The 26,322-nt window shown below is 39.5% G+C and overlaps 1 protein-coding gene across 7 annotated transcripts in view; it reads right to left on the minus strand.

Annotated features, from left to right (window-relative positions):
* The window catches only part of LOC100696522 (receptor-type tyrosine-protein phosphatase U), a 264,936-nt gene that overhangs the window by 92,881 nt on the left and 145,733 nt on the right, over positions 1 to 26,322 (minus strand). For all 7 annotated transcript variants that reach the window (XM_025902285.1, XM_025902283.1, XM_025902284.1 and 4 more), the window contains exons 4-7: positions 22,252 to 22,333; positions 16,644 to 16,759; positions 11,210 to 11,381; positions 7,381 to 7,674 (exon numbers count right to left, since the gene is read on the minus strand). In XM_025902285.1, coding sequence (XP_025758070.1) covers positions 7,381 to 7,674; positions 11,210 to 11,381; positions 16,644 to 16,759; positions 22,252 to 22,333 — 664 coding nt within the window. The remainder of the gene's footprint in view (positions 1 to 7,380; positions 7,675 to 11,209; positions 11,382 to 16,643; positions 16,760 to 22,251; positions 22,334 to 26,322) is intronic.

Consider the following 26,322-nt stretch of genomic DNA (forward strand, 5'->3'; position numbering starts at 1 on the left):
ATTACGCACACCCCACTTTTCAGTTATTTATTTGTAAAAAATGTTTGGAATCATGTATGATTTTCGTTCCACTTCTCACGTGTACACCACTTTGTATTGGTCTTTCATGTGGAATTCCAATAAAACTGATTCATGTTTGTGGCTGTAATGTGACAAAATGTGGAAAAGTTCAAGGGGGCCGAATACTTTTGCAAGCCACTGTATTTGAAAAGCCATCAAACAGCTAAAAATTTAAAAGATGTGAATAAAATTTACCATTGGAACCCATTTGCTACACACTTATTTGAACAGTTGTATGATAATAGCTTTGGCCATCATATTTATTAGTTATGATAACACTAGACTCCAAATAACATACATTTGTGTAAGAAGGGGCTAAAGATTATTGATAACATAAAGTAAACCCTTTTCCAGAAGCCCACACACTCTGATGGTGACTCTGATTGTTCTGTGTACATTTTATATGCTTTTGATGAATTGCATAAATAGCACACTATTTCAGAAAATTCCTTGTAGGGACGTGTTGCATCTCTTTTTGCATACACGGGTATAACCAGGTGTCTGCACTGCTAGACATTTTGTAGATATAGACCCCAGAATTCCAAGTTGGATTAGAAAGCTTTGGGTAATCTGACAAACACTTTATTTTAGGCATTTGAGATGTATCAGCTAGAAGCAATGTACTCCATCAATTATCAATAGGTTAATTTCTTTCTCCCAAAGATAAAACTTGAACATATGCTGCCTTATACAAGAAAAGGAAAGAAGATATTAATACTGGAGTACATGGCACATCTGCGTTCATGCCAAGATCTCCCTTCTGCAGCCATACAGGACACATTTAGACCTGAAGCTAAAGCAGATGGGCACATCATTCGCTTAGCATTTGAGCTGGAGGTCTGTGTGGTCAGCAATTCTGAACAATAGCACCATGGGATTTTAATACCCTGCACCAGCAAGGATGGAATGTGACAATTGACAAGTGTCTAAAATGAAATGTTATCTGCTAAAAAGAAATGACTCCCGGAGACACATTAAGAAGAAAAATTCATCCAGAGTTTGGTGTCACGGGGCCTCTGCTGTCTGCCGCTTTCTCCCTGGGGATAAAGCTTCAGATGTGAGCAATGGGAGCCGACAGGAGGTGGGCGAGTGAAAGACAGTGACAAGAGCGGATCAAAGAGTGTGGCAGGTGACAGGGACGTCATGCCATCTACTTGACAGAGCAGCGGGGTGTCTTTTTCACCAAGATGAGCAGCACTGCAGCTAAAACACAGATGAGAGGGAGAGAAAAGTCTCTGCCCTCTGCTTTGCATGGCGTAACATGAAAAAAATGGAGAACCTTTATACTACACAACCACTTCAGCTACACTGTAGTTGAAGGCTGGGCTAAGACCAGTCCTAAACTAAAGAGTACGGTGCTTCAGCCTGATTTCTGTACACATCATCCCCTTCTCACTGAACTCTAATCGTGCATGTAAATGAGTACTGATGAAAGCATGGCTAGATCCTCATTTAAATTTGTGTTTTCATTATGAGCCACAGTTAAGTAGAAAGCATCTGACACCTTCTATGGTGAAATAACAACAGAAACACCTTTAGTTCTTTTGTGGCTGCAGGCGAAGTACAAGTTAAGTGATATGTCATATCACCACAGAAGCTTGTGAATCTAGATGCGCATCAGCACAAGAAAGTCTTTTGTTTCTGTATGTGTCATAGCAACTCATCAGCCGTCAGATGTGTAGTTACAGTTCCTCAGCCTCTAGCATTTTATTAGATATGACACATAGTCACAATGCTAACAAGCTAACCCTGAGCATGTGTAATAGTTACCATGATCAGCATTTCAGTGCGCTAACATTAGCTAATCATAGCTAAACACAAAGTTCAAGATGATGTGGGTTATTTCTGCAGGTACTATGATAAAAAAAAAAGGAAAATACTGAAAAAAAACAAGACAGTGATTAGATCTAATTTATTCTGAGTGTAACATAAATGTCACAACACACTTGATGGCCATCTATAATGGAGGCATTTCGTTAAAAAGCACAAGTCAAACTCACAGTGGGCCCAGGTGAAGACACAGGGAAAAACCAAAGATATCGGGACATGTACTCCGGGAATTGAATGAATTGACTTGTAATGAATTATATACCAATATACAGTAGGTATAATAGATAAAAATATTGATCTTCTTTGTCGGGCCCAACCAGCGACATCTAGGGTTCAAAAGTTAAGTCAACAGAAGTGCAGAATCGGCAGTTCCTCCAACGGCCACTGGAGGGGGGCTCGAACAGGTCAATCCCCATAGAGCAGGGGTGGGCAACTCCAGGCCTTGAGGGCCGGTGTCCCACAGGTTTTAGATAATCACAGCTGATTAAAATGGCTAAATGACCTACTCAACATGTCTTGAAGTTCTCCAGATGCCTGGTAACAAACTAATCATTTGATTCAGGTGTGTTGTCCCAGGGTGAGCTCTAAAACCTGCGGGACACTGGCCCTCAAGGCCTGGAGTTGCCCATCCCTGCCATAGAGTCTTATATTAAAATGGCATTAAAAACATATTTAGGGCTTGAGAAAAAGTTTTGGTCTATATGAATAGTTTGCCCCTTAACACATCTTTACATTGGGTAATTTTTCTTTTTAATGACTAGGTTAGTGTGGCTGTGCATTGTTTCCATGTAGTTTCCATGTAAGTAAAAATTTATCTTCCACCAGAAAAATGCCACGATGACGCTAACATCCCAAAAATGCTTGCCAAAAAAGTGCAGAATTGAGTGGGTGTCTGTACACCTATTAGGGTTGCAAAATTCCCGGAATTTTCAAAGATGGAAACCTTCCATGGGAATAAACGGGAATTAACGGGAATTTATGGGAATAAACTGGGAATTTTCCAAATTGAAGGTTGGCTCTTCTTAGGGAACTTAAATATAGTTAAGCAAAGTATATTTTAGCATAATATTGACAAAAACAAACAAATGCAATTCAAATACACTTGAATATCCATGCCATTCCTTAATCACATGTACAGAGCACATGCTTGCTGCATGGCTATTGAGACCACCTACTGGCACTGTGCATGCCTCCATCACATGTACACATGGACCACACTTTTGAGCCTGAAGGACAAAGAGTATTGAAGGCACACATTTCAGCCTGTGGACTTAACAAGTGAGGTAAGTTTTGATGATATTATGGGAAAATATAGGGGAGACCGGGGATAGTTGTAACATTTTTGACATTTCTGTCTGTAAATTGGAGCTCTTTTAAGTTAGTGGATTCAAAATGTAGTGCAAAGTATTTACATGTCTCTGCTATTAAATAGTGCAGCTATTTTCTCTGCAGCACAATTACCCATTGCATGGTATGGTCTCAAACACAAATTAATGTAGCTGTGTGTGTGTGACAGAATGCAGAAATCTAGCTTTTGAACATATTCCAACCCCCCAAAAAGACAAATTATGGAATTTTCTTCAACTGAATATTTCATTAATTTTGGTTGGTCTTCCTTGAGTTTGGCCTCATTGGCTCAGTGGGCATTATAACCTACAACTCTTGCACCAATTTTGAACATAACAATGAAGCTGAAAAAATGTAGTTGTGCACCAGCATTGCAATTCCATTACTTTTTTATCATGACTTACCTTGGTGTGGTTTGCAAAGTGCTTCAGAAAGATGAGGAAATATCAGTTTCTTGCACCCATCCTGATTTATTTCCACTACCAATACTTCCTACTGGTCCATCTCTGACACAGTGGTCTGCATAATGTATGTGTGGGAACACAAACAGTGGAGGAATTGTGTTGCCAACGGCATTAACCGCATATACAAAGGCGACCAGTGAACCTCTCTCTGCTGATGTCATTGGCCCAACTTGTTTAATATAAGTTAAAGTAATAGTGTGGTAAGTTGTAACATCTGCATTATTGTTACAACTAACCCAGACTGTTGCTGTTACAACTGACCCAGACTCCTATAGCCATGAACTAGCTAACATTACAGCCAACGGCTAAAACATTTGCACTAAAGACCTACACAGAATATATCTCCATAGACATACAAATAATAATAGCAGATAATGCTATTAGAAATTGAAATAAAGTAGAAAAACTTACTTTTTGGCATACAAATTACTTTTTTTCATGTTAAATTGTCTGTGTTTGACAAAATGTGTTGATTTTTCACATGTGATAGCAGAACTGAATTGGGCATGTACAGGATGAATCACATCATTTGAAACTTAGCCCTGATTGGAGAAATTGGAAGTGTTACAACTGACCCACGTTACAACTATCCCCGGTCTCCCCTATTCATTAAATGATTAAATTGTGAATATCACATAAAATGTATTAATCTGGTAGATAGCAATCTGATAAGATGCTAAATAAAATGCTAGCATCTGTTAGATGCTAAGTAAGCCATAGCTAGTATAACATAAAGAAGATGCTAGCTTCCTCATTTGGCTGTTTTGTTTTGAAGATCATTCCAGTTGTTTAGCTAGCCTTACTATTTATATCTGTTTATTATCATATTGCAATTGTATTATTACGATCTCTTGAATTGCATTAGCATTTTTACAAGCTCTTGTTTTATTTTACAGAAAAATGCCACGTGCGCTATCTGATGTGTGGAGACATTTTACACCAGCTAATGTACAAGGGAAATCTGTATATATGTGTAAGTATTGTGATAAGACGTACGTGAAGAATGCCACGAAAATGCAGCAGCACATTGCAAAGTGCAAAAAAATTCCTCAAGGCCCAACACATGCAGCAGCCAGCCAGGAGTTCCACTCAAGGGGAAAATGAATCTGTTTCAGCTGTATCAGAGTCAGATACCCACTCATCAGCTCCTGGTCCCTCTGGCATTAGAGGATTCTTTGATTTTATGGATGACACTAGCCAGAAAAACGCAGATGAGTGTTTCGCTCGTGCAATCTATGCAACTGGCTCACCCCTGATGCTGACATCCAATGTGTACTGGAAGAGATTTTTGAATGTTCTCCGACCAGCTTACATTCCCCCAACCAGACATGCATTGTCTACTCATCTACTAGATGAAGAGTTCAGTCGAGTTCAAGCAAAGGTGAAACAGACCATTGACAAAGCTGACTGTATTTCAGTCATCTCTGATGGATGGTCCAATATCAGGGGACAAGGAATTATTAACTACATAATCACCACTCCTCAGCCTGTGTTCTACAAGAGTGTAGACACAAAGGAAAACAGACACACAGGCCAATACATTGCAGATGAGCTAAAAGTGATCATCAATGACCTTGGACCAGATAAGGTTTTTGCACTGGTCACTGACAACGCAGCCAACATGAAGGTTGCCTGGGCACATGTGGAGGAGACCTACCCTCATATAACTACTATTGGCTGTGCTGCCCATACACTAAATCTTCTCCTAAAAGACATAATGGCACTAAAAACAATGGACACTCTGAATAAGAGAGCGAAGCAAGTTCTGAAATATGTTAAAGGCAAACAAGTAACTTCCGCTACATTTCTGTCAAAGCAAAAGGAAAAGAACAAGAGTACTACACTGAAGCTTCCCAGCATAACGCGATGGGGTGGTGTTGTTATCATGTTTGACAGCCTTCTGGAGGGAAAGGAGTCTCTGCAAGAGATGGCCATATCCCAGTCTGTAGGCATCGACAGTGACATCAAGAAGGTCATCTTGGATGATGTGTTCTGGGAAAGAGTATCTAGCAGTCAGAAAATCCTCAAACCTATTGCAGCAGCAATAGCGAAGATAGAGGGGGATGGTGCCATCTTGTCAGATGTCCAGTGCCTTTTTGCAGAACTCAAAGAAGAAATCCAGACAATTCTGCCCACTTCCCTACTACTGAAAGCAGAGGAAACGGCTGTGGTCAAGTCATTGGAACAGCGGAGGGAGTTCTGCATGAAGCCAGTGCATGCAGCAGCATACATGCTGGACCCCAAATATGACAAGGGCATACTTTCTGGGGAAGAGATCAATGGTGCCTATGCGGTCATTACAGCCATGTCTGACCACCTGGGTCTCGATGAAGGCAAAGTTCTAGGCAGTTTGGCAAAGTATCGAACAAAGCAAGGCCTTTGGAAAGGGGATGGAATATGGCAGTCATGCCAGCACATATCTGCAGCCACCTGGTGGAAGGGACTATGTGAATCTGAGGCCCTTGCACCTGTAGCCTCCATCCTCCTCCAAATCCCACCATCATCAGCCGCCTCCGAGCGCAACTGGTCACTGTTTGGGAACACCCACACAAAAGTTCGCAACAGGCTCACAAATGTGAGAGGGGAAAAGCTGGTCGGCATTCGGGCAAACCTACGGCTCTTTGAGCCTGACACAGAGCCATCCTCAACAAGGCTGGAAAGTGACACTGAAGAGGAAGACTCAGAGTTGGATGCTGAGGAAGTGGACATGTTGTTGGATGATGATGAGGTCCAGGAAGAGTCTATTGACTGAGCAAAAATGAGAAAAGAGGATTGCTTGAAGGAAGATTTGCATGTTTAATGGGACGTTTTGGAGGATAAGTGGCATTTTTCATTTAACCTTTTGAATGGGACTTTTTGGAGATTTTTGGACAGGGGGCATTTTTGAATGAGCGGGGTTAGGGGATGGTAATATTGAAATCAACATTTCTGTTTTTATTCATCCATGAAACAAGTTATTGAAACGTGTTCTATTCTACTGTACTTACAAATAAATCTGTTGAAATATCTGTTGAAAACATTTTGCATGGAGGTTTTCTTATGATTTCTGTTTATATTTATGCTTGGAAATAATATTTTCCCAGTTAGTTCTCCTAAATTCCCATTAATTTCCATAATTCCCATTATTTCCATGGAAAGTTTCCAATATGGAATATTTCCAAAATTCCCAAGCTTAACTTACCATGGAAATTTACCGGAAATTTTTTGGAAATTTACCGGAAATTTTCCGCCCCTTTGCAACCCTAACACCTATGTTCCTTTATATTCTAGCAAATCTCAACTCATGCCACATTAGCTTTTAGCATTTCCTCGTTGCACTGTGACCTTAGATATTCAATAAATGGAAATTATGTAAGAGGAAGTAATGCTGCACCAATAAGTGCTAGGTTTTACCTGACAGACAAAAAGAAGCACAGAGTCTTTTGATTCAAGGTCATATTTTGAGCATTTCCCATGATCAAAATTAATTCTAAATTTAATGTCCATTATTTCCATCAACCACACGTTCTAAAATGTAAGGGTCTTAATATATATTGTCCTACCCACTGAGGTTTATTCTAACTAATGAGATATTCTCTTGATGCCAGAGCAGCTTTCTTTCTGTCTGTAACTGAAGCCAAGTTAGCTCTGATGTTGTGTACTCTTTTTTGAGGACACTGTGACTTTTAAAGTGACTCACCTGCACACTTTGTCCTGCTGATCAGTGGGGGCCCGGGTGCTCCGGTGCCTCCTTCCCCAGGCCGGGTTAGCAGGACACTGATGTGATACTCTGTGTCTGGCTCCAGGTGCCAAACCTTGTATGTAAGCGAACCCACACCATGAGTCTCTGTCCAAGTGGACTGGCTAGCCCGGTACTGGATTTCCCGCCGAATGACCGGTCCATCCCCCACGATGGAGTTAGTGTTGAGCTGGATGATCAGATAGGTGGGACCTGCCCGCAAAAGCTGGGGGGGTGCAATCGGTGTTGGTGGCACTGAAAGGCAGAAACCAAAATAATTTCCTCTACATTTTTAAAGTACTTATTATTTTAAATTCATATTAGAATCAGGTTTTGGAAGCAAAACAGAAAAAACTCAATTAAAAAATGCGAGTGCGTCTGATGGAAAACAGGTTTTATTTTTTCATCAGGAAGGAAAAGTCGAAAAATAGGAAAGGAGAAGTGAAGGATCTCTGACATGGATTTTCTCTTTTTGTTTTACAGTTTCAATAACATTATTTCTGCTCTACTGGAGCATTTAGTCATAAAAATCTTTTAATCACATCAGTACTAGGAGAAAGATAGATAGAGCAAGAGTGTGAGAGGCTCTTGAATGCTGAAAAATCTTAATTTTCACTCTAATGATGCTGAATAAGAGCTTATTTGCATGAATAATTGCATAACTAATTCAGTACTCTATGTGCATAAAAACCTACAGCCTTGATGGATAATATGACCCTCATCAACCAGGCGAACATCAAATTAATTCATCACACGATGGTGTGGGTGAGGAACTGGGTGTGCAGTGATTCTGACTGATATATCGCAAGGTTATAACACCTGCCTGAAGATGTTTTATGACATGACATATTGGAACGTAAAGAAAGAGATGGTGTTTCAACAAACAATGCCGCACCTTTCAAAACACACCTATTTTATTTTGGGTGACAGTGTCAATGATGTTTCTGTTCTGCTCACTCATTAGCAAATGTCAGTGACAATGAAAGTGTAAAATAAGTGTTATTTTGGAAAGACTTGTTGTTATTTTACTCCATCACATGTAGATCTGTGCAGCTGAATTCACCCAACAGTGAAAAAGCTTGTTGAAAAGGTGACCATCTCAGATGTTGAACACTGAAAATTGTAAAAGGTAAGAAGGCTAGAAAACGATAAATACATGCGTTTCAATTTTGTCAAAAAGGAAACAAAAGCACAAAACCTCTGCAAACTCTACAGAGACCAGCAGACCTGAAGCTAGGCTCTTCTTGTTTCTTGGATGGCAGCATTGCTTACCACTTTAAATAACTGCCACCCAGAAAGACCAGTCTGTGGGTCAGAGTGGACACTGCGTGACAGTCTGATCACAACCATTTAACAACAAAATTCAGTGTCAGTAAACAGATAAAATTAGATCAAACCATTTTAGGGTATTTTCCCCAAATCCTCTAAAGATGAGTTTTAACCTTTCACTTCTGAACCAGATTTAGATCTGACATCTTCAAAGGCTACAACTGAGCTCTGACTGGCCAGACAGATTTACCCACATCAACAATATCCGTGGATGTATAGTGCTGGGTGGGGCACACCTCTTCTCATCTAGGTAATCAGAATCCAAGGCAATCCAAAATCACAGCTTTTTTTAAGGTATGACTTTGGTCTAGCTTATTAATAGGGACAAAAATGCTCCACAGCTGCTATATGGCAATGCCACACTTTGTGGGTGCCAGTTACAGCATTCAGATTCAATACTGCACTATTTCCAGAGTAAGAGAGATTTTTCCACTGACAGGCTCAATAGTTCTGTGACTTAGGACAAAAAACTGATATCAAGCACCTGGCACATCTCTCCATTTGGGGTACTTGGTAGCTGAAATCATACAATTGACATAATAAATGACATATTTATAATATCACACCCATCTCCGCAGTTCAGTTTGTCTACAGACGGACTTTCAACAAATCAGTAGTTACATGTAATGGCAGATGACCCTGTGGACCATAACAAGGATGCTGTCAGTCTTTTCAGCTTGATGATCACTGCTATTTATTTGAGTGCACAGATAAGGAGCTAAATGAAAGAGAAGCTGGGACTCAGTGGGTGAAGGAATAGAAAGAAAGACCATTTCTCAGGAAGCTGGAAGTGCTTCCGCATTCATTTCTCTGCTGCTCAGCGAGAAAGAAAATTCTCTCTGCAAAGAGTGGGACCTGTAGATACCAGGTATGAAAAATTTCCATCTGTCAACTGATGAGAGAAATCCCTGCTGTGCAACTCCAAGAATCTATGGCTTGAATAAAAATTGCCCTCCTGGAGATGGTGTTTCACCAGCACAAAATCAACCAGAAGAAAAGACCAAGGCCCCCCAGACTCACGGCCGTTGCTCTAAATATGGTAACGCTGCATGTTGTCATCTTATTCATGCAGGGGGGGACTTGCAAACACAAACTATTTCATCTGGTGTGCTGCTACTTCTCCAATAAAAAGACAAGCTGAACAGAGGGCTACCCACGGTCAACAAAGCAACATAAGCAAAAGAACATGTCAGCGATTGGGTCAGCCAGCAGGTATCCTTGAGATCTGTGCCAGGCAGCTTCTTTACATTCAGTTATACAACAATCTACAGCTTCTCGGTAGAAATACACACAAAACACTTTTACTTTGACATATTCAATTGCCTAGCTGGATTACACTCGAGTTGTTTTGCAGCTGCCGGTAATAGTGTCCTCACACAGTATTGGACTGACAAAGATTTCCTTCCCCGTTAATAATTTAGACCCCACAAGGTGGAAGAAAAATACCAAAGTTTCCTTTTAGTTTCCTCCTAGCTTTCTTAAGAGCACAGAGAACAAATCTAATGATTTATGCCCATCTGGACAGGCAAATGTGTTGAATAAATGAAAGAAATAAGTAACACACTCAGTTCTAGCAGAACAGCTGTTTTTGCAAAGAGACAAAACTATGATATCAGAAATATATGAAACAGCTAAACACATAATGCACAGTGAAAGTAACACAACCTCTGCAGAACAGCCGAGGACCCCCAACCGAACCAAACTCATTGTTTATTTCTCTTAAAAATCACAAAGATTTTGCTGTTTTCCACTTAAAGAATTGTATTTCATCCTCGGATATTTCCCATTATTGTGGCTATTGCGGCTGTTTGGATTGCACAAATAAGGATTTGCTGGAGAAAAGAGTATAATCTACCTGTAGCTTATTTTCAACATTTTTCTGGCTGATTGTGAACAAAAAAGAGAGGCGAATGGGAATTTTTGCTGTCTGTATGGCTCTCTGTTGCAGACAACTTTCTTTTATTTCAATTTTATATACATAGCGCCATACAATAAAAAAATACAGTCGTCTTAAGCCACTTTATATTACAAGGTAAATACCCTACAGTTCTCACTGACCTAATCCAAGTGTGTTAGGTTATCCATGTTAGGTTGTGGATGTCTTTCCATTTAGCATGTGTTATTGCTGCAGAGCTTATGGCGAGACATCCAGCACATAAATTGCTCTTACCAGATACACAAGGAAGACATACGGCCCTCTTCCTAACAGCAAAGATGAAGGCAAAAGTAAAACTAAAAAGCTAATTAAAAACTTATTTTGAGCAAATCTCATATACTGTACATAAAAGATGACCATAGCCACAGGATATCAAACGTGTTTGAATTCTGATTCTGCCAGAGGTTTGTTCCTGTTTAAAGGAAGTTTTCACTTCCTATTGTCGTCAAGTGCTTGTTCATAGGGGGTCATCTGATTGTTGTGGTTTTCCCTGTATTATTGTGCATGAAAATGTTTACATTTTACCTCTGACGATGAGTTCTCCAAAGTTGGAGACGGCGGCACCTCTGGGGGACAGGGTGATGCAGCGGTAGAGGTCCTGCTCTCCACGCTGTGCCTCCACCTGGAAAGTCGCCATCAGCCGCTTGTGACTCAACCGAGATAGCATGGATGTGTCCAGCAGCACGCCGTTTCTCCGCTGACAGCCAGAAAAGGTCCACAGAGGGAGAGAGAGAGAGCATTGAGTGCACCAACCCAACCATATGTGTTTACCTGCATCTGTCCAAGTCATTAAAAATAGGTAAGCGTCTGAGAAGCAGACAGGAAGACAAAACAGGGCTGGAATTAACCACATGGGAGGGCAAGATAATAAATGCGATAAATGTCACTGGTCACAATAGTTTGTTCACTTTCAAGACCAGTAACACAGGCCTCCCGGGTTGCTGTTGTTTCCAGCACCGGGGCTCGAGCTGACATCTCCTACCATGCTAATGTGTCAGTGCTCCAGGCACACTGGCAATTGGCTTAAGCGGTGGAACAGGAAATCAGAGGCCAGCACTCGGAATGAGCTGTTCCAGGTGCGAGATACAATATATACAGCCTCTCGCACAGTATAAGTAGATTATTATGTAAGCTGTTGCCTGCTTACGGTTTTCACCAGTAAGTGGGTTTGACATCCGCATGTTTGAATTGGTTTAGGAGGATGGAGGAAAAAATACACTGCTGTTAGAAAATATGAAATTAGATATATAGTGCCAGAGTATTGCCTACGGCTACAGATTATACTTCAATTTAACTTTAGCCTTGGTATCAATAAAATCTGCAATCTTCTTTTATGTAATCTCTGTTTAAATTTGTTTCCTACTTTTTTGGTTTAAAAAAACCCACTTTTTTTCATCAGTTTAACATGACTTTTTAATGTAGAGCATACATACAGTTTATTTTGTTGTTGTTGTTTCTTTGTTTGCTTTTTACGTAAACTTTAAATCCCACCTGCAGGCTTTTAAAGCAAAAATGCTTCTGTTTGCCAAGTGTGCTGCCATTCTTCCTCTCTGGCAGCAAGCCCTGCATCATAATGCAATTAAGAGTTTGTATAATGACTAATTCAGGTTTGGACTCAGCACATGTTGATATTAAATAAATAGCATCTGAGAGAGCCGTCTGCGATTTTTGGGCTCAAGGACAGCAGAGGAAATATGATGTAAATGGATTAAGAAACATTATGCTAACAATTTGTTTGGACTAGCTAAACAGAAGAAAGAGTGGAGGAGAGCAGCTCCAGATTGGTCCAGAGAGGACCTTTGCATTGGCAGGGAGATCAAAGAGAAAGCAGCAATTAGCAGTCTCTGTGCTGACGATCAAACAGGCCCTAAACAACAAATGGAGGAACAGAAGGTGGTAATGGCTTATGATATATCTCCATTCTCTGCTGTTACCAGTTTTTGGTTTTTTTCCCCTAAATGAGAGGATCAGGGAGGAGTGTAACACGTGCTGACATGGGCTGAGAAGTTACAGCACTTTGTCAAATTACAGAAGACAAGCCTTCTATTGTTTCTTTGCATTTTCACATGTGTGTATAGCTCAGTCAACAAATTTGCAAAGTCTGAAAATGATTTAAAAAAATGGGTCTTTCACACACCGATGATCTTCAAAGGCTTCGATACAGAGGAGAGAGGGTGGGGGTGAAATAAAATTGAGTGGAAACACAGGGGATGGATCACCAAGTATACAGAGATCTCATTTGCAAAGTGTCTTCTCCCTGCTGCTATCATTTCAAAAGCACTTAGATGTGCAGGCTTCAAGGCCAAAAGAAGGAGTGGAGGCATTCAAGGATGGATTTATGAAGACTAATATTAGCTCATATTCAAACTATGAAAACTATTTTCAGTTGCATGAGAGAAATGACTTTAGGGGCTTTTGTAAACTAAATGCCATCCCAATCAAAAAGCTAGAAAAGCAGAGGCACAAACTTAATAATCATCCAAACTCTCAAACGGCTCTGCACACAACACAACCATTAAAAGGCAAAAACTCTGAATCACAAACTTTCTGAATTATGTAAGAATGCTAAATCGCAGTACTATTGCTGATATTATGCTGACATAAAAGATAATGGCTCCCATTTTCTTTAATGACTACTGCACAGTTAATTGCGAGGTCAGAAGAGGTGGCTTCACGTCTTTGCCACCAGGTAATTCTGTGATTGACTATTAAGAGACAACCGTATTGACCTTCCATGAAGTTAGAGGACTTGAAATTTTAAACCAAAAAATTTGTTAGAATTTTTTTTTCTTAGAGCTCCAAAGCACGGGATACTGCATAAGAGAACTTCAAACACCAATGAGTTTTGGACACGGGAGGATTCTGTGTAAAGTTTGACAAGAGCCACGTGCTTATGGCTAGACGCCTCGGTCAGAGCACGTCTGCTCCTGTGAGGTGCGTCCAGTCAGCAGTGGTAAGTACATGCTGACAGTGAAACGTGGACAAATCAAAAACTAGCAACAGGGTGCTAGGCCGCTTGCTTCACCATCTCTTATAAAATCTGCTGCTAACATCTTGATGCCAGATACTAAGGGCACCTTCAGAAGTCTTGCAGAGTCCGTGCAACGCCAGGCCAGAGAAGTTTTGGTAGGATGCAAATGACTAACCACATATTTTGCAGGGGTATTTTTAATGTTGTGGCAGATCAATCAAGTTTGAAAAATCAATCTAAAATTTAAAGCGGTTCTGGTTTGAAGTCTTCTGAAGTGATGAGCTGAATTCATATACTGAATATACTGTTGGGAGTTCACTAAACTTAATAATCAAGCCTCTGAAGGGTGATGATTTTAACAGACTTCCAAGCATGTGGTGTTTGATGGTTAAGACTCTTGAGACCCTTCTGTAGTTTGAAGTAAACAGATATGATGAAGAAAACTGGCTGTGTGAACAGATGTGATATGGTTAAAAAAGGAAATAAATAAATAAATACAGCATTTCTTTTCTGCAGTATCTTCAGAAAAGAAATACATACTTGTACTGTACCCTACAAAATACCCAATTCCAGTTTCATAACCACCCATCCATTACCATTGTTTCATATTAGACATTAAAACGGCTAAATACAGTGTGTTGCTCGCTCACAATCAAGTCATTGTTCTTTCTTCTGGTAAAAATCACAACACTAATCAGTGAAAGACTGGTGGTTCAGAACTATCTATCCAAAATGTGCAATGTAAGTAACATCTGTGGCCACAGTCATCAAATATTAATACAGATATCAATATCTTATATTAAAAAAATGCTAAACTAATAGCATGTAAAGGGGCCAAAAGTCTATTATTTATTCATTATCAGTAAACACTCCAAATTTATTTTAAGCACCATTAAATAATTTGCAAACATAGGATTCAAATATTGCAGCACTAAAGGCAAGCCCGATGAGGATGATCTCTCCGATCTACTTGAGCAGTATTGAGCTGTATCAGTACTAAAAACACAAGATTGTATATCTGTACTTTGGGGCTCAATGATAGTCAAAATGGTATGCATGCTAAGAGGTTTAAGTTTATTTAACTTCCATCCATTGGCTTATCCTTTTTCAGGGTCGCAGGGAGGCTGGAGCCTATCCCAGCTATCTTAGGGCGAGAGGCAGGGTACACCATGGACAGGTTCCCAGTCTGTCACAGGGCATTTCAGGGCAGAACACATAGACACAGACAACCATTCACACCATTGGACAATTCAGAGTTTCCAATTAACCTATCCCCACTAACTGGATGTCTTAGGACTGTGGGAGGAGGCCAGAGTACCTGGTGAGAACCAACACACCGTGCTAACTTTATAAGTTACATTTTCATGTCATTAGAGAAAGTTGGACACAGTTCATCTTAGTCACCTGCTGTTATGCAACACAACAGGTTTTAAATGTTTAAAACCTTGTGGACACTTAGGTCATTCAAGTTCAACACCCCTCTACCATATCCAGACTTTAATTGAGCAGTGGTAATCCAGGGTTGCTATTACTTCTGATCATAAATGATTTTTGATGTTCTTCAGCTAAGGGTGAAAATGTTGCTGCGTTTGTTAAGCTGTGCTGTGTCAATCTGAAAATGGCCCCGCCATTAGAACACAATAAGTGCTGACTGAATACACAATCTGACGATCTTATGATACAAAGCCCCTGTCCACCTGAAATGTAAGAGATGTAAATAAAAAGAATTTTCCCTTAAAAGTCAAAAACTATCCCTGACCTAGACTAATTTCTCCTTTAAAGTCATCTCCTTGTGCATCCTTACAACTGTTTGTTTGCAGGTTCTATTATTAGATTTCTCATTGGAAGTCCCACAGTTTGTGCTGGTGTGTTTTCAGTGTGTTGTATGCTGGCACACGATCACACAATGAAATTCAGATTGACAATCTGGCAATTGGAGCGGTTTGAAAGAGACGCTGATTTCTGTGCTTCAAGCAAGTTTGAAGTCCACTGCACCGTGCACAGTGCAAGGTCAGAGCATGACTTTCATGGAGCAATCTAAAAGCAGCAGCAGCATTAAGAAACCAGGAGATGCACAAGAAGAAGATCTGGAAGGAGAAAAATTGCTGCATTTGGGAGAATTAATGGACATTTTTTTAGGCTCTAATTTGTATTCTGCTGTGTTTGAAAGCCAAATCACAAACAAATCTCTAAATCTCAAACAATCACCAGATTGAAAAGGAACAATGATGCAGTCTAAACTTGGCACTGCAGTCCTCAGTATCCTTAAATTCACTGTGGGCAAATGTTTAATGGTGCGTTTCAAAACTCCACATCAACCCAATCGGAAAAAATCTCATTCACTTCTTTCAAGGTTTTGTGCTCTGGTGGACTGAACTAATATAAATGCCAATGCACAGCTGGAATAATGAAGGATAATCACAAATGCCACTGTTTTGTCCCTGCTTGCAGCTAGGACATCGAGTCTCAAGACTTTTCGGTAACACATAGGTTTACATTAAATTTACCAACAACATTTGTGAAATTTTCATACATCATCACAAATCATTTAAAAAGACAACCCTATTTATATCATATATCTTAAATCTAGTTACTCTCTAGTTTTTGTTAAAGAAAAACATTTATTCAATAATAAGTGTAGATTTAAATGTTGGTTATCAGTCGGACCCTTTGTCTCTGATTGCTGTTCTTCCACAAATTCTAAGAAAAAGAAAGTTTACAAGGAAACTGATGTTCCTGGTATCTCAGTTCCTCTTAACTAGCAGAGCATAGAATGACGTCTTAGATTAACAAGGACATTTTGCTAGCCCCTCCATCTGTTTTTAACTAATAATGCATTCTGTCTCTATCTTTTCTGTTCTTTCTTCTATAGTCTTGGATCCCTGCTCTGTTATGTAGAAGCTTAGCTGTGGCCTTGACTGTGTGAGCGAAGATAATTAATACAAAGAAAACACAAACACGCTAATGTGCACAATCCCTCGGTCTCACCTCCAGTAGGAAGGGCTCAGCCTCAGAAACTTTTCCCGTGGCGACACACTGGAACGAGGCATTCTGCCCGGCATTCACCTCCACGTCACCCAGCCGAGAGAAATGAGGCACCTTGTCTGTGGTAGGAGGATGCACAAAACACACATACAGAGATACACAGTGATGAAAGTGCCACATCTAGAGCTGGGCTTTGCTGTCTAAATATATTGAACACACAGAAGCGAAGTGTAATTTATTTAGAGCCTGTACATTAAATATACACCTAAATATAGATAGAGGCTCACAAACATCACTGCTTGCTTATGTTCACTTTTCTAAACAACTATAAATGGGTCGCATGACCATTTTCCAAAGCACTTTTCAAAAATATTTAACCACAAAAACAAAATCTTAAGCTCAGTTGATCAGGTTGAAATGGACATCATAGCTGTGTCACGGCAGTTATGTGGCAAAAACAAGAAATAGGTGAAAACTATCCACATGTCCCTGGAAAATTCTGAAAAATGTTTTTTGTACCATTGGGTTTTAGAAAAAGATAAAATGATGGGCTTTAGTTTTATGGACTGCCATTGTCACCATGTCAGCATTTGAGAGCATACAGTATGCAGCTAAGGCTGAAGGCAAACCATTTTTTGAAAGCTGTATTTCTGCAAGATCAAATATTTTTGCTACTTTCTGAACTTCAACTGCTCTTTTTAATGCCAAATTAAGAATAATGGTAGTAATAACTTTAATAATATTCAGTGGAATAAAGTAAAATGCAAAACAGAAAAGCCAAATTTCAAAAACAAGGCTTCTCTCCTACCTGCTGCTATTTGCATGGTTACAGGAATTCATAAGAGGCAGTTTGAAAAGCGTCTGCATTGTGCTGTTAGTCACAGTACTCTCTGCCAGTATACAAAAACACAAGTATGTTCGTTCACTGTAATGTATGGAACACTGCATCTGCATATTGTTAATATATTTATACTGCCTTCTTCTACTTTGAACCACATTTTCAAGTCCTTTCTTTAAGCTACCTTTTATATTAATGAAAGAAAATGCATACAGTGTTTCTGTAACAGAGGTTTCCCGCAATCTTCCTCATAAAAATTAATACAAAAATCATAACTGAATTGTTTTTATCAATATTTTCATCTGTTGACACTTTGTTGATAAATGCAAGTTCAAATTCTGATGAATAAATAAAGAAAAGAAAAAATATTGATGCACAATCAAAATAGGCATTTTATTAAAAATGTGTCAGTTTAAACATTTGATGTTTTTTATTTCAGGAAATATATTTGCTAATTTTTAAAACTGACTTTAAACTCTTTCTGTAGTAGCTTAGTAGTGGTAGAGAAAGGAAACAGGCACTGATGTAACATTTTCTTTTGCTGACTTTCTAATATGCTCTACACATTACATTAATGCAACAGGTCCACGTGAGTTATAGTGTATTAGATAAACCTAACTTAACTAACACTATTTAACACAAGACGTCTGCTACTCCTGGATCATTCTGAAGGCTCAAGTTTGAAATGCTGTGTGTTACACAAGTGATTTTTTTTAGACCAATTTGACTTCATAAAGGTGAATAGTGAGGTCCATCAGTATTATGATGGACCTCATTTGATGTAGTATGTTGATAATTTTGGACCAAAGCTGAGCGTAATTATGAAGTAAAAGTGTTTAAATGATCATTAATGGATTAAAAGAGCCTCTTGTTAACTGAATTTAATATAACTACAAAAACTGTTCGTGGTTCCAATGGTTCCCGGTCTCTTCATGGTTCCCATTTGCCTATGGGATTCCCCAGCTACTTGTAGCGGTCCTCAATGTCTGTAATGTTGCCTTCTGGTTCGATCCCCTCAGTTCTGACTACTTTCCCTCTCTTTGTTACCAGCCGACCACACTTCTTCAGTCCAAATCACATTCCTATGTCCTTGCTGTATACCCTGGTGGTGTGGATCAGTGCATCAATGTCCCATTCACTCTTGGCATACAGCTTGATGTCATCTATACAGAGGAGGTGGTTGATGATTGGTCCATCCTGTAGTCGGCATCCGTAGCCAGTCTGTCAGTGATCTCCCTGAGGAGATTCAGGCCTATGCAGAACAGCAGTGGGGACAGAACATCTCCTTGGTAAATCCAGCACTTGATAATGACATGTGCTATTGGCTTGAAGTTGGCCTCTAGTGTTATAGCCATATCTCCTTCAAGTTCCAGATGAAGGTTCTAAGGGTCCTGTTGATCTCGTACAGTTCTAGGCATTAGAGGATCCACGTGTGGGGCATCGAGTCATAGGCCTTCTTGTAGCCAATCCAGGCGGTGCACAGGCTAGTCAGTCTGTTCTTGCAGTCTGGGGCGACTGCTCTGTCTACTCGCTGGTGTTTCGCTCCTCTGGTATTCCTGCTTTCTTTCTGCACCCCACTCATGTACTAAGCCATACATGAGTTGATCTTAGCCGCAATGATGCCGGACAGTGGCATATTTCAACATTTGCATATATTGGTGTGTTACCATTACATGAAATACAATGTAGTATCTTAAAAATACTATTAAAAATACGCAATATATCACAGACCCACCCAACAGCCAATCTAATTTCTCTTTGCTTGTTTCTGCAGGCTGTTAGAATAGAGTGCTGGAAACATTTCTAGACTAATTTTGGCCTGAGCAAGCATTCATTTAGGTTTTCACGCTTCCAAACACTCTTTAAACAATGAGAATGGGTAACATAGCTACGCCTTAAAACAACACTAATGAGCAACATTCTGAATATAATGAGAAAATAATAACCTACATTATATAAGACACAGAGCATACTGAGCAATTCCTTCTGTGATGTTAGCAGGATATGTACTGTGTACTGGCTAACCAATGTGATGGGCAAAATTTAATTCAGACACTTTCATGCTTGGTTTCCACGGTAACTAACAGCAACATCTGCAGAGAATGGGATGATAGAAACTGCATCAAAAATCTTACCTTTTTGCTCATGTTTCTCTTTCTGGGCCTTTTGATGCTCTGTCCATTCAATCAGCATAGTAACAGTAACTGATTTCAGGTGCATATCTCAAACCACACCTAGCTCATTTGACATTTATAAGTGATAAATTTGGAAGATGGCTAATGTGGCATTAAAAGAATGAAAAATTAACAGAATGCATACCCAATGGACTTTCGTTGTAGTGCCACACTGCGTATTTTGTATGGAGAAAACAAGCCAACTTTAAAGTCTTCTCTAAAAGACTAACAGTCTCAGGGCCAATTATAGAAGGAGTCATTTGAGGATGAGGCAGTTGCATTAATAGTGACAGAGAAAATTTAATTTAAATCTAAAAGCCTAGTAGGTTGGATATGTGACTTGGTGAGCCTTAATTAATAGCGTTAAACATAAAAAGAGCCAAGGTAAATTGAGTCTCAAATGTATTCTGTCTGTCTGAAATGCTGGCTTTTTAAATTAGTGATGCTGCCTCTGCCTCCATGATGCAGGAGCGATTGGTTTGACTGAAACGCGTGTTTAGAATAAAGGCACGGACTCCAGGGGAAAACAAGACAAATGTCAAATGAGTGGGAATGTAAACTGAGTAGCGGTTGCTTTTGAGCTGAAGCTTTCCTAAAGGGGCATACTATTATTCTTGTTGCCTGCAGGGAAATTTGCACTGCCTTACTAATGTTTACTTACATCTTTGTATGAGTGTGTATGTGTGTGTGTGCATTTGCTGTTGCAGCTATACACCACGTGCAAAACTCTGTGCTTATGTATGCGTTTTTCTGTTCTAAATTTTTGTTTGTGTGTGGAAATGCTTGGTTGAGCACAGATGAAACACATGAATCATGTGCTTCCTGATTCATGTGTTTATGCTGCACATATAATATGTTGCAGCGCCTTGCAGGGACATTGTCCCCTAATGTGAGCTTAGAGGCATGTTGAGGATCCAAACGCCACCATCTGCACGAAGGCTAAACTCAGCCTTTCTCACATATTGAGGGGCCTTGGCAAAGGCACCTACCACCACTCCATCACTAACCACCATGGACAAGTATCCTACTCCTCTGAGGACAGGGTCACAGAGGGCAAGTGCTAAAGTCTGAGCTGAGCTTCGAATGGAAAAAAAAAAAAGAATCTGCATGCTGGTTTAAGAAAGGGTTTTAGCTCCCCTGTCTGTTTCCCAGTGTGGATTCAATGAATTATATAATGTGGCCTCCCTGATTTTTAGCAGTGCCAGTAGCCCTAGAAAATGAGATCTGAATTTCATGAGCTCATAAATACTCCACATTATCATTCATTAGCATTTTCCCACATTTAAGCAGCTAAAAACAATATTTCCATTTTCGCTCCCTTCTTACTGAAAGCCAGACTGGATGTTAGTTATAAAGATTGGAATACAGAAGTACTTGGTTTCTGAACAGTATGAATGTCAGTGTTTCTGGGTCATTCAAGCATGACTTTACTGTTCTATTTAAAGCTGCATGAATAGATTTTTGACCACAAGGGGGCAGTGAAACAATCTAGAATACAACACATTATAGCGCATCTGGTAATATAATTAAGGGCTTTGTCTTTTTGCTTGTCTGAACAGGGTTACTGGTAGACAAGTAGCCAACTACAGTCTCATCAAAAACTTGAGTTTGATGGCAGTACAGGAGATATTAGCGAAATACAAAACGATTATGCTTTCTTAAAAAAACAATGCTTTAAAGTTTAGCACTAGTTTTATATTTTCATTCACTGAAAAGCTACTGTAACTGAATAAGTTGAAGAATAAGTGCCTTAAACTGCCAACAACTAGTCATATAATATTTATATATGCTTGATTTAGTTTAAAGGTATACCAACACCCAGTGCAGAAATGGCTTATTACAGAGTAATTATGTAATCTAACACTCTGGATCATATGACAACTGGGCAATAATAATTGGTCAAAATTACAGCATTTAAATGACTAAACCTATTATTTAATAAAACGCTAACACCGAGCCCATTATCAGTTGATTCTCAGTACTTGCTGTTTTGGCTCCACGTTATCTGTTCTGGAAGTCAGCATGCATTACTGAAGCTTTTGCAATGACCTCTGCTTCCAGGCAGACCAATCAGTTCACATTAAGCTTTTGTCTATGATGCCCAATAGAGCTAATCATCTTGATAATGGCACAGCTATGAAGAAAAAGGTCTCATATGATGGATCCAACATCAACTACTGTACACACTAAAACACAGTCAGGGAGTGTAATAGTAATTTAACAGAACATAACAGAATTTTCAATAACACCCGTAAACCGCCAGCCTCCCGATATCCCAGTGATGCCAAAGAAAAAAAAATCTCCCAGAGAGGATCAAAGTACAAACACTAGCTGTCCTTTTCCTGCCTGTAACATCACATTAGCTCTAAAAGCACCTGGCTGGGAGCATAGCGATCAGTAGAAAAGGTCAGCTGTTCTCCCAGGACACCTCCCGCTGTGTTATTGTGGCTCTGACACTTGGACATGTGCCAGGTATGAGTGCCTCGGTTGCCCCCCTGTCACCAGAATGGCTTCATAGTCTTCAATCACTTTTCAGATGCTGTTGAGTTCTGTGGCCTGGACCACCATTGTTATGAGTTGTACAGAAGTGGGTACTTACAACAGGGGTAATTGAGCAGCACTATGTCGTCCAAGGCAATATAGCCCTGCCGCTCCTCAGAAACAGTCGCTTCAAAGATGACCTGTGAAGACAAAGGGTAAATTAAATGACTACACCCCGCTGCATGCTGAATGGCAAATAGATTGACAAAGGGTGAAATTATGATTCAAACGCCTGGCAAGAACAGAAAATTCACATGTTTTGTTTTACTTTCTATAAATTTAAAGGGGAATCTTAATTGTAAAGTTTTACCCTGGCATTACACCATAATCAAGAATGTTTAATTTCCGTTGTGTGGTATTTTTCAAAAGCAGCAATTTAATCACAACTAAATTAGCATTAGTTATTAGGAGAACCTTTTCATCTCTTTAAAACACCAACAGGGAAATGTCAGGCTTTAGTGTAAGCCCTTCAGAATAAAGACACCAGAGCCCTCTAGAGCCTCTTTTTGTATTAAAAGGTCAAACAAGCGGCAAAGATACCCATTTCAGACCTAAACACGTCTGAATGTAAGGCAGCTACAAAACAGCTTTTTGCAGAGATACAATATCTATGCCTAAATGTATTATGTAAGGTCTGCCTTACAATATGAAGCACCTTGAGGCGACTGTTGTTGTGATTTGGCGCTGTATAAATAAAATTGAATTAAATTGAATTAAACGTATGTATGCCTAATGTACAATGCAGAGGACGGCCACTGGCAGCCACTTGATTTTTTAAATATAAACATACATGTTGTCATTTATAATGTATGCTACTATCTTTATATAACATGTTGCATGGTGTCATCATATAGTAGCTTGTCCAGCAGAGTGGCTCTGGCACCAGGTGGTGGTGAAGTCATGGGAATTTAATGATTTACAATAAACACAAATGCTGCATCTCCGGTGCCCATTTTATTAATCTGCTGTCTTGGACAGAGCTTTGGAACAAGCTCCTGTTGTTGGAAACTGCCAAAGCACGTGCCTCCAGATTGTTTTTTTTTTTAAAAAGGTAAAAGGTAAATGACGTTGAAAATCCTGAAAAACAACAAGTGGATCCCTGAGTTAGGATTTCTCTGTCACAAATAAAAGGTAGCCAGCACTACAGAACAGGTGGAGGTGGGGAATTAGCCACTAATAGCTGTCATTCTGAATAATAGTAATGCCAGAACTAGGAACTGCTCAAGTACATGTACCTACAAACATTCTACTATAAATGCAAAGTTAACGCAATCTTGCTGCCTTAAAATCTAAATGACAGAGGTCAAAACACTTGTTCAGCAAAATGCATCACCATGTCACCTCTGTTGTCTCATACTGGTGAGCAGGCACATTTACTTGATTACTGTTAAGACGACACAGCAATTTGTGACCTACTAAGCCCAAACGTTCAAGGTTCAGATGATGTATAATCTGATATGTTATAAATGTAGACAAAACCCCTATGAATCCTTATATGAATAAAGCTCTCTTTCCTTTCCCCGTTGGCCCGTTTATTAAATCCATACGGCATCTGCAGGAGTCCTTAAACACAGCCTAAATATTCAGTCAGTCATCTAAATGAGCCAGCCACACGCAGCGACTCGGAGTGAACGTGTAGGCCTCTCAGCATGCAACAAAGTCATTCTAGGTTTCCGAGTAGTAATTACAGTCAACAGATCACAAATCATTCCCGCCGCAAGCAACTCTTCACTTCGTACTACAGTATGACAAACTCTGAACTTGGGGATTGAGTGCATTAACACCTGGTAAGATGAAAGATGTAGCTGTGCTCTGCATCAGACATTTCACCCACACTTAATACTGCTAGTTGTCTATGCTAAAGTCCGGTGGAAGTCAGACTGTGACCGTGTACTTAGACAGGCAATAGAATGCAATGTTGACAATACATCAGGCTTTAAGTGCCTGAGGCAAATCAATAGCACAAAAGGCTGTGGCAGATGGATACAGACTAAGGCTTTCTTTCCACTAATTTATTTTTATTTTTCATTCCTATGTCAGGCCATTAGAGACGTCTGACCGATTAACTCTTCAATTCATCACGCGTCAACACACCCACCACCATCGATTCACTCAGCTACATGCTTTGAGCCATCATTAAGCCCCTCCACATCTGCCCTCACTTATAGACGAGTCTGTTTCGCTACGACTGTGTCAGACGCTGAGGAATAATGTTGGCATACAGTAGCTATGCATATTCACACACAAGCCATTATATAAACGTTATAGTAGAATTCCTTTGCAGTATTTACAAATAATAACAGGGCATTGCAAATGAGAAAAATTGCGCTGTGCAGGAAACAGCAGAGAATGGTCTGAGTTGGAGAAACCAGCATAGCTCAACCCACTTCAAATTGGACACAGGTGAAAATAATCAAGAAAATTTGTAAAAACTATATCTTTGTCAGTTGATAACACAGATATAAAAGCACTGCATGTAGTGCAAATACAGGCACCGATGATAAGGACTGACAGAGAAACATCTATCTATCCATCTTGTGGAGATGCATTCAAAGTGGTGAAACTTGCTTGTAGCATTTTGTATTATGTATTAATATTTGCCTCTCTTTCTTGTATATGGATATATGAGTTGCTGAAGATATATTATTTATTTTGGTCAATTTAGACCTGTGATGCATTGCATTGGGTTTTATATACCATTGCAAAAATTATGTATAAGCTACTGTATGTGTATAAGCTGTATTAAAAGAAAGAAACAATGCATAGAGAGAAAACACTGGAGGAAATCTCAATGGAAAAGGGTGGATAAAAAGAGAAGGGTTGAAGCTTAAGTCAAACAGATTCTGTTTATTATGGCAGATAGCATTGTGAACACCTGATAGCAAATTTTCAGCCTTTTTCAATACTCATATAAGTATGCACAAAGCAAAATCTATTTCTACAAGCAGTATAAAAGATGGATTTGTCCAACTAAAAATCTCAAATTCACGGTCATTCTCCAGCCTTCTCTCAGCTTCGTTTCTGTCTGCTTTTTGTTATGACAAAAATGGGCAATGGCAACACCAAAAAAAAAAACCAACCAAAAACTAACACTGCAAAGGCACTACCTGTGATGTGTGAATAAAGGTTTGGTTTACTGCAAGCAGCAAGGTGCCATCTCTCAGGAAGGAATCCTGTGTCATTGTCAGCAACCAAAGGAAATGACATGAGAAGCACATCCAAATCAGAAAGCAAGTTCTGTAACAAGCCAGTGGAGACAGTTAAGAAGAGGGCTGCACAAGGGCAGTTACATTTGAGGTAAAAAAGCATGCAAGAATTTTAATATGCACCTCCTGTGGCATCGTGTTTGGCTCATAAAATTCAATGCTAGCGAATTGATAGTAGACTAACAAATAACACATTGATAGTAGACTAACAAAATCCATACAGCGTCCCAGGAGGCCTTCGCCATGAATACATAAAATGAAGACTGGAAGCTGTAAACTAGATTGCAATAAAAACAAGATTTGCACAGTAATTAATATTTTTAGCTTTTAGTTTTTATTGCAGAATTGCAGGAAACATTTTTGTGTGCACGCTAATAAAGAAGCTATCATTTGACACAGACACTAACATTCTTTATGAGGAATTCATTTAATTTTACCAGTTATTAGAATTTTTGATGACTGTGTTGAATAATAATGAGAAGGATGTCCTGTTGATTGACTTCTTCAAGTAAAATTAAACTAACACTATTGATCTATATTGGCTTTGTCGCATTAAAACATAAATATATGAGAAGCAAGTGGCCCTGCCACTTTCCTTTAACAGGCTGAGGATGAGTACAGTGGCTCCACTGCAGTGTGATAAAAAGGACCAGACAGCATATGCTGAAGGCTTTCTTTCCTTCTGTGTGTGTACTTAAATGTGTTTATGCAGTCACATTGAAGGGACTTGCCTCGACACAAAGAAAGAACCCACGATATAAATCATGAAACTTTAAAGGGAAAACTTAGTTTAATGTTAAAGTAAGGTTAAAATTGAACTGCGCGTGTGCTACATTTTCCAAATATTTAGTCTTCAAAAATCTAATCATTCAAGTTTTCAGAACAAACAGATAAAAACAGAAAATGTTCCACACAGTTTGGTG

This window comes from Oreochromis niloticus, linkage group LG22, assembly GCF_001858045.2.
Source record: "Oreochromis niloticus isolate F11D_XX linkage group LG22, O_niloticus_UMD_NMBU, whole genome shotgun sequence".
Taxonomy (NCBI): Eukaryota; Metazoa; Chordata; class Actinopteri; order Cichliformes; family Cichlidae; genus Oreochromis; species Oreochromis niloticus.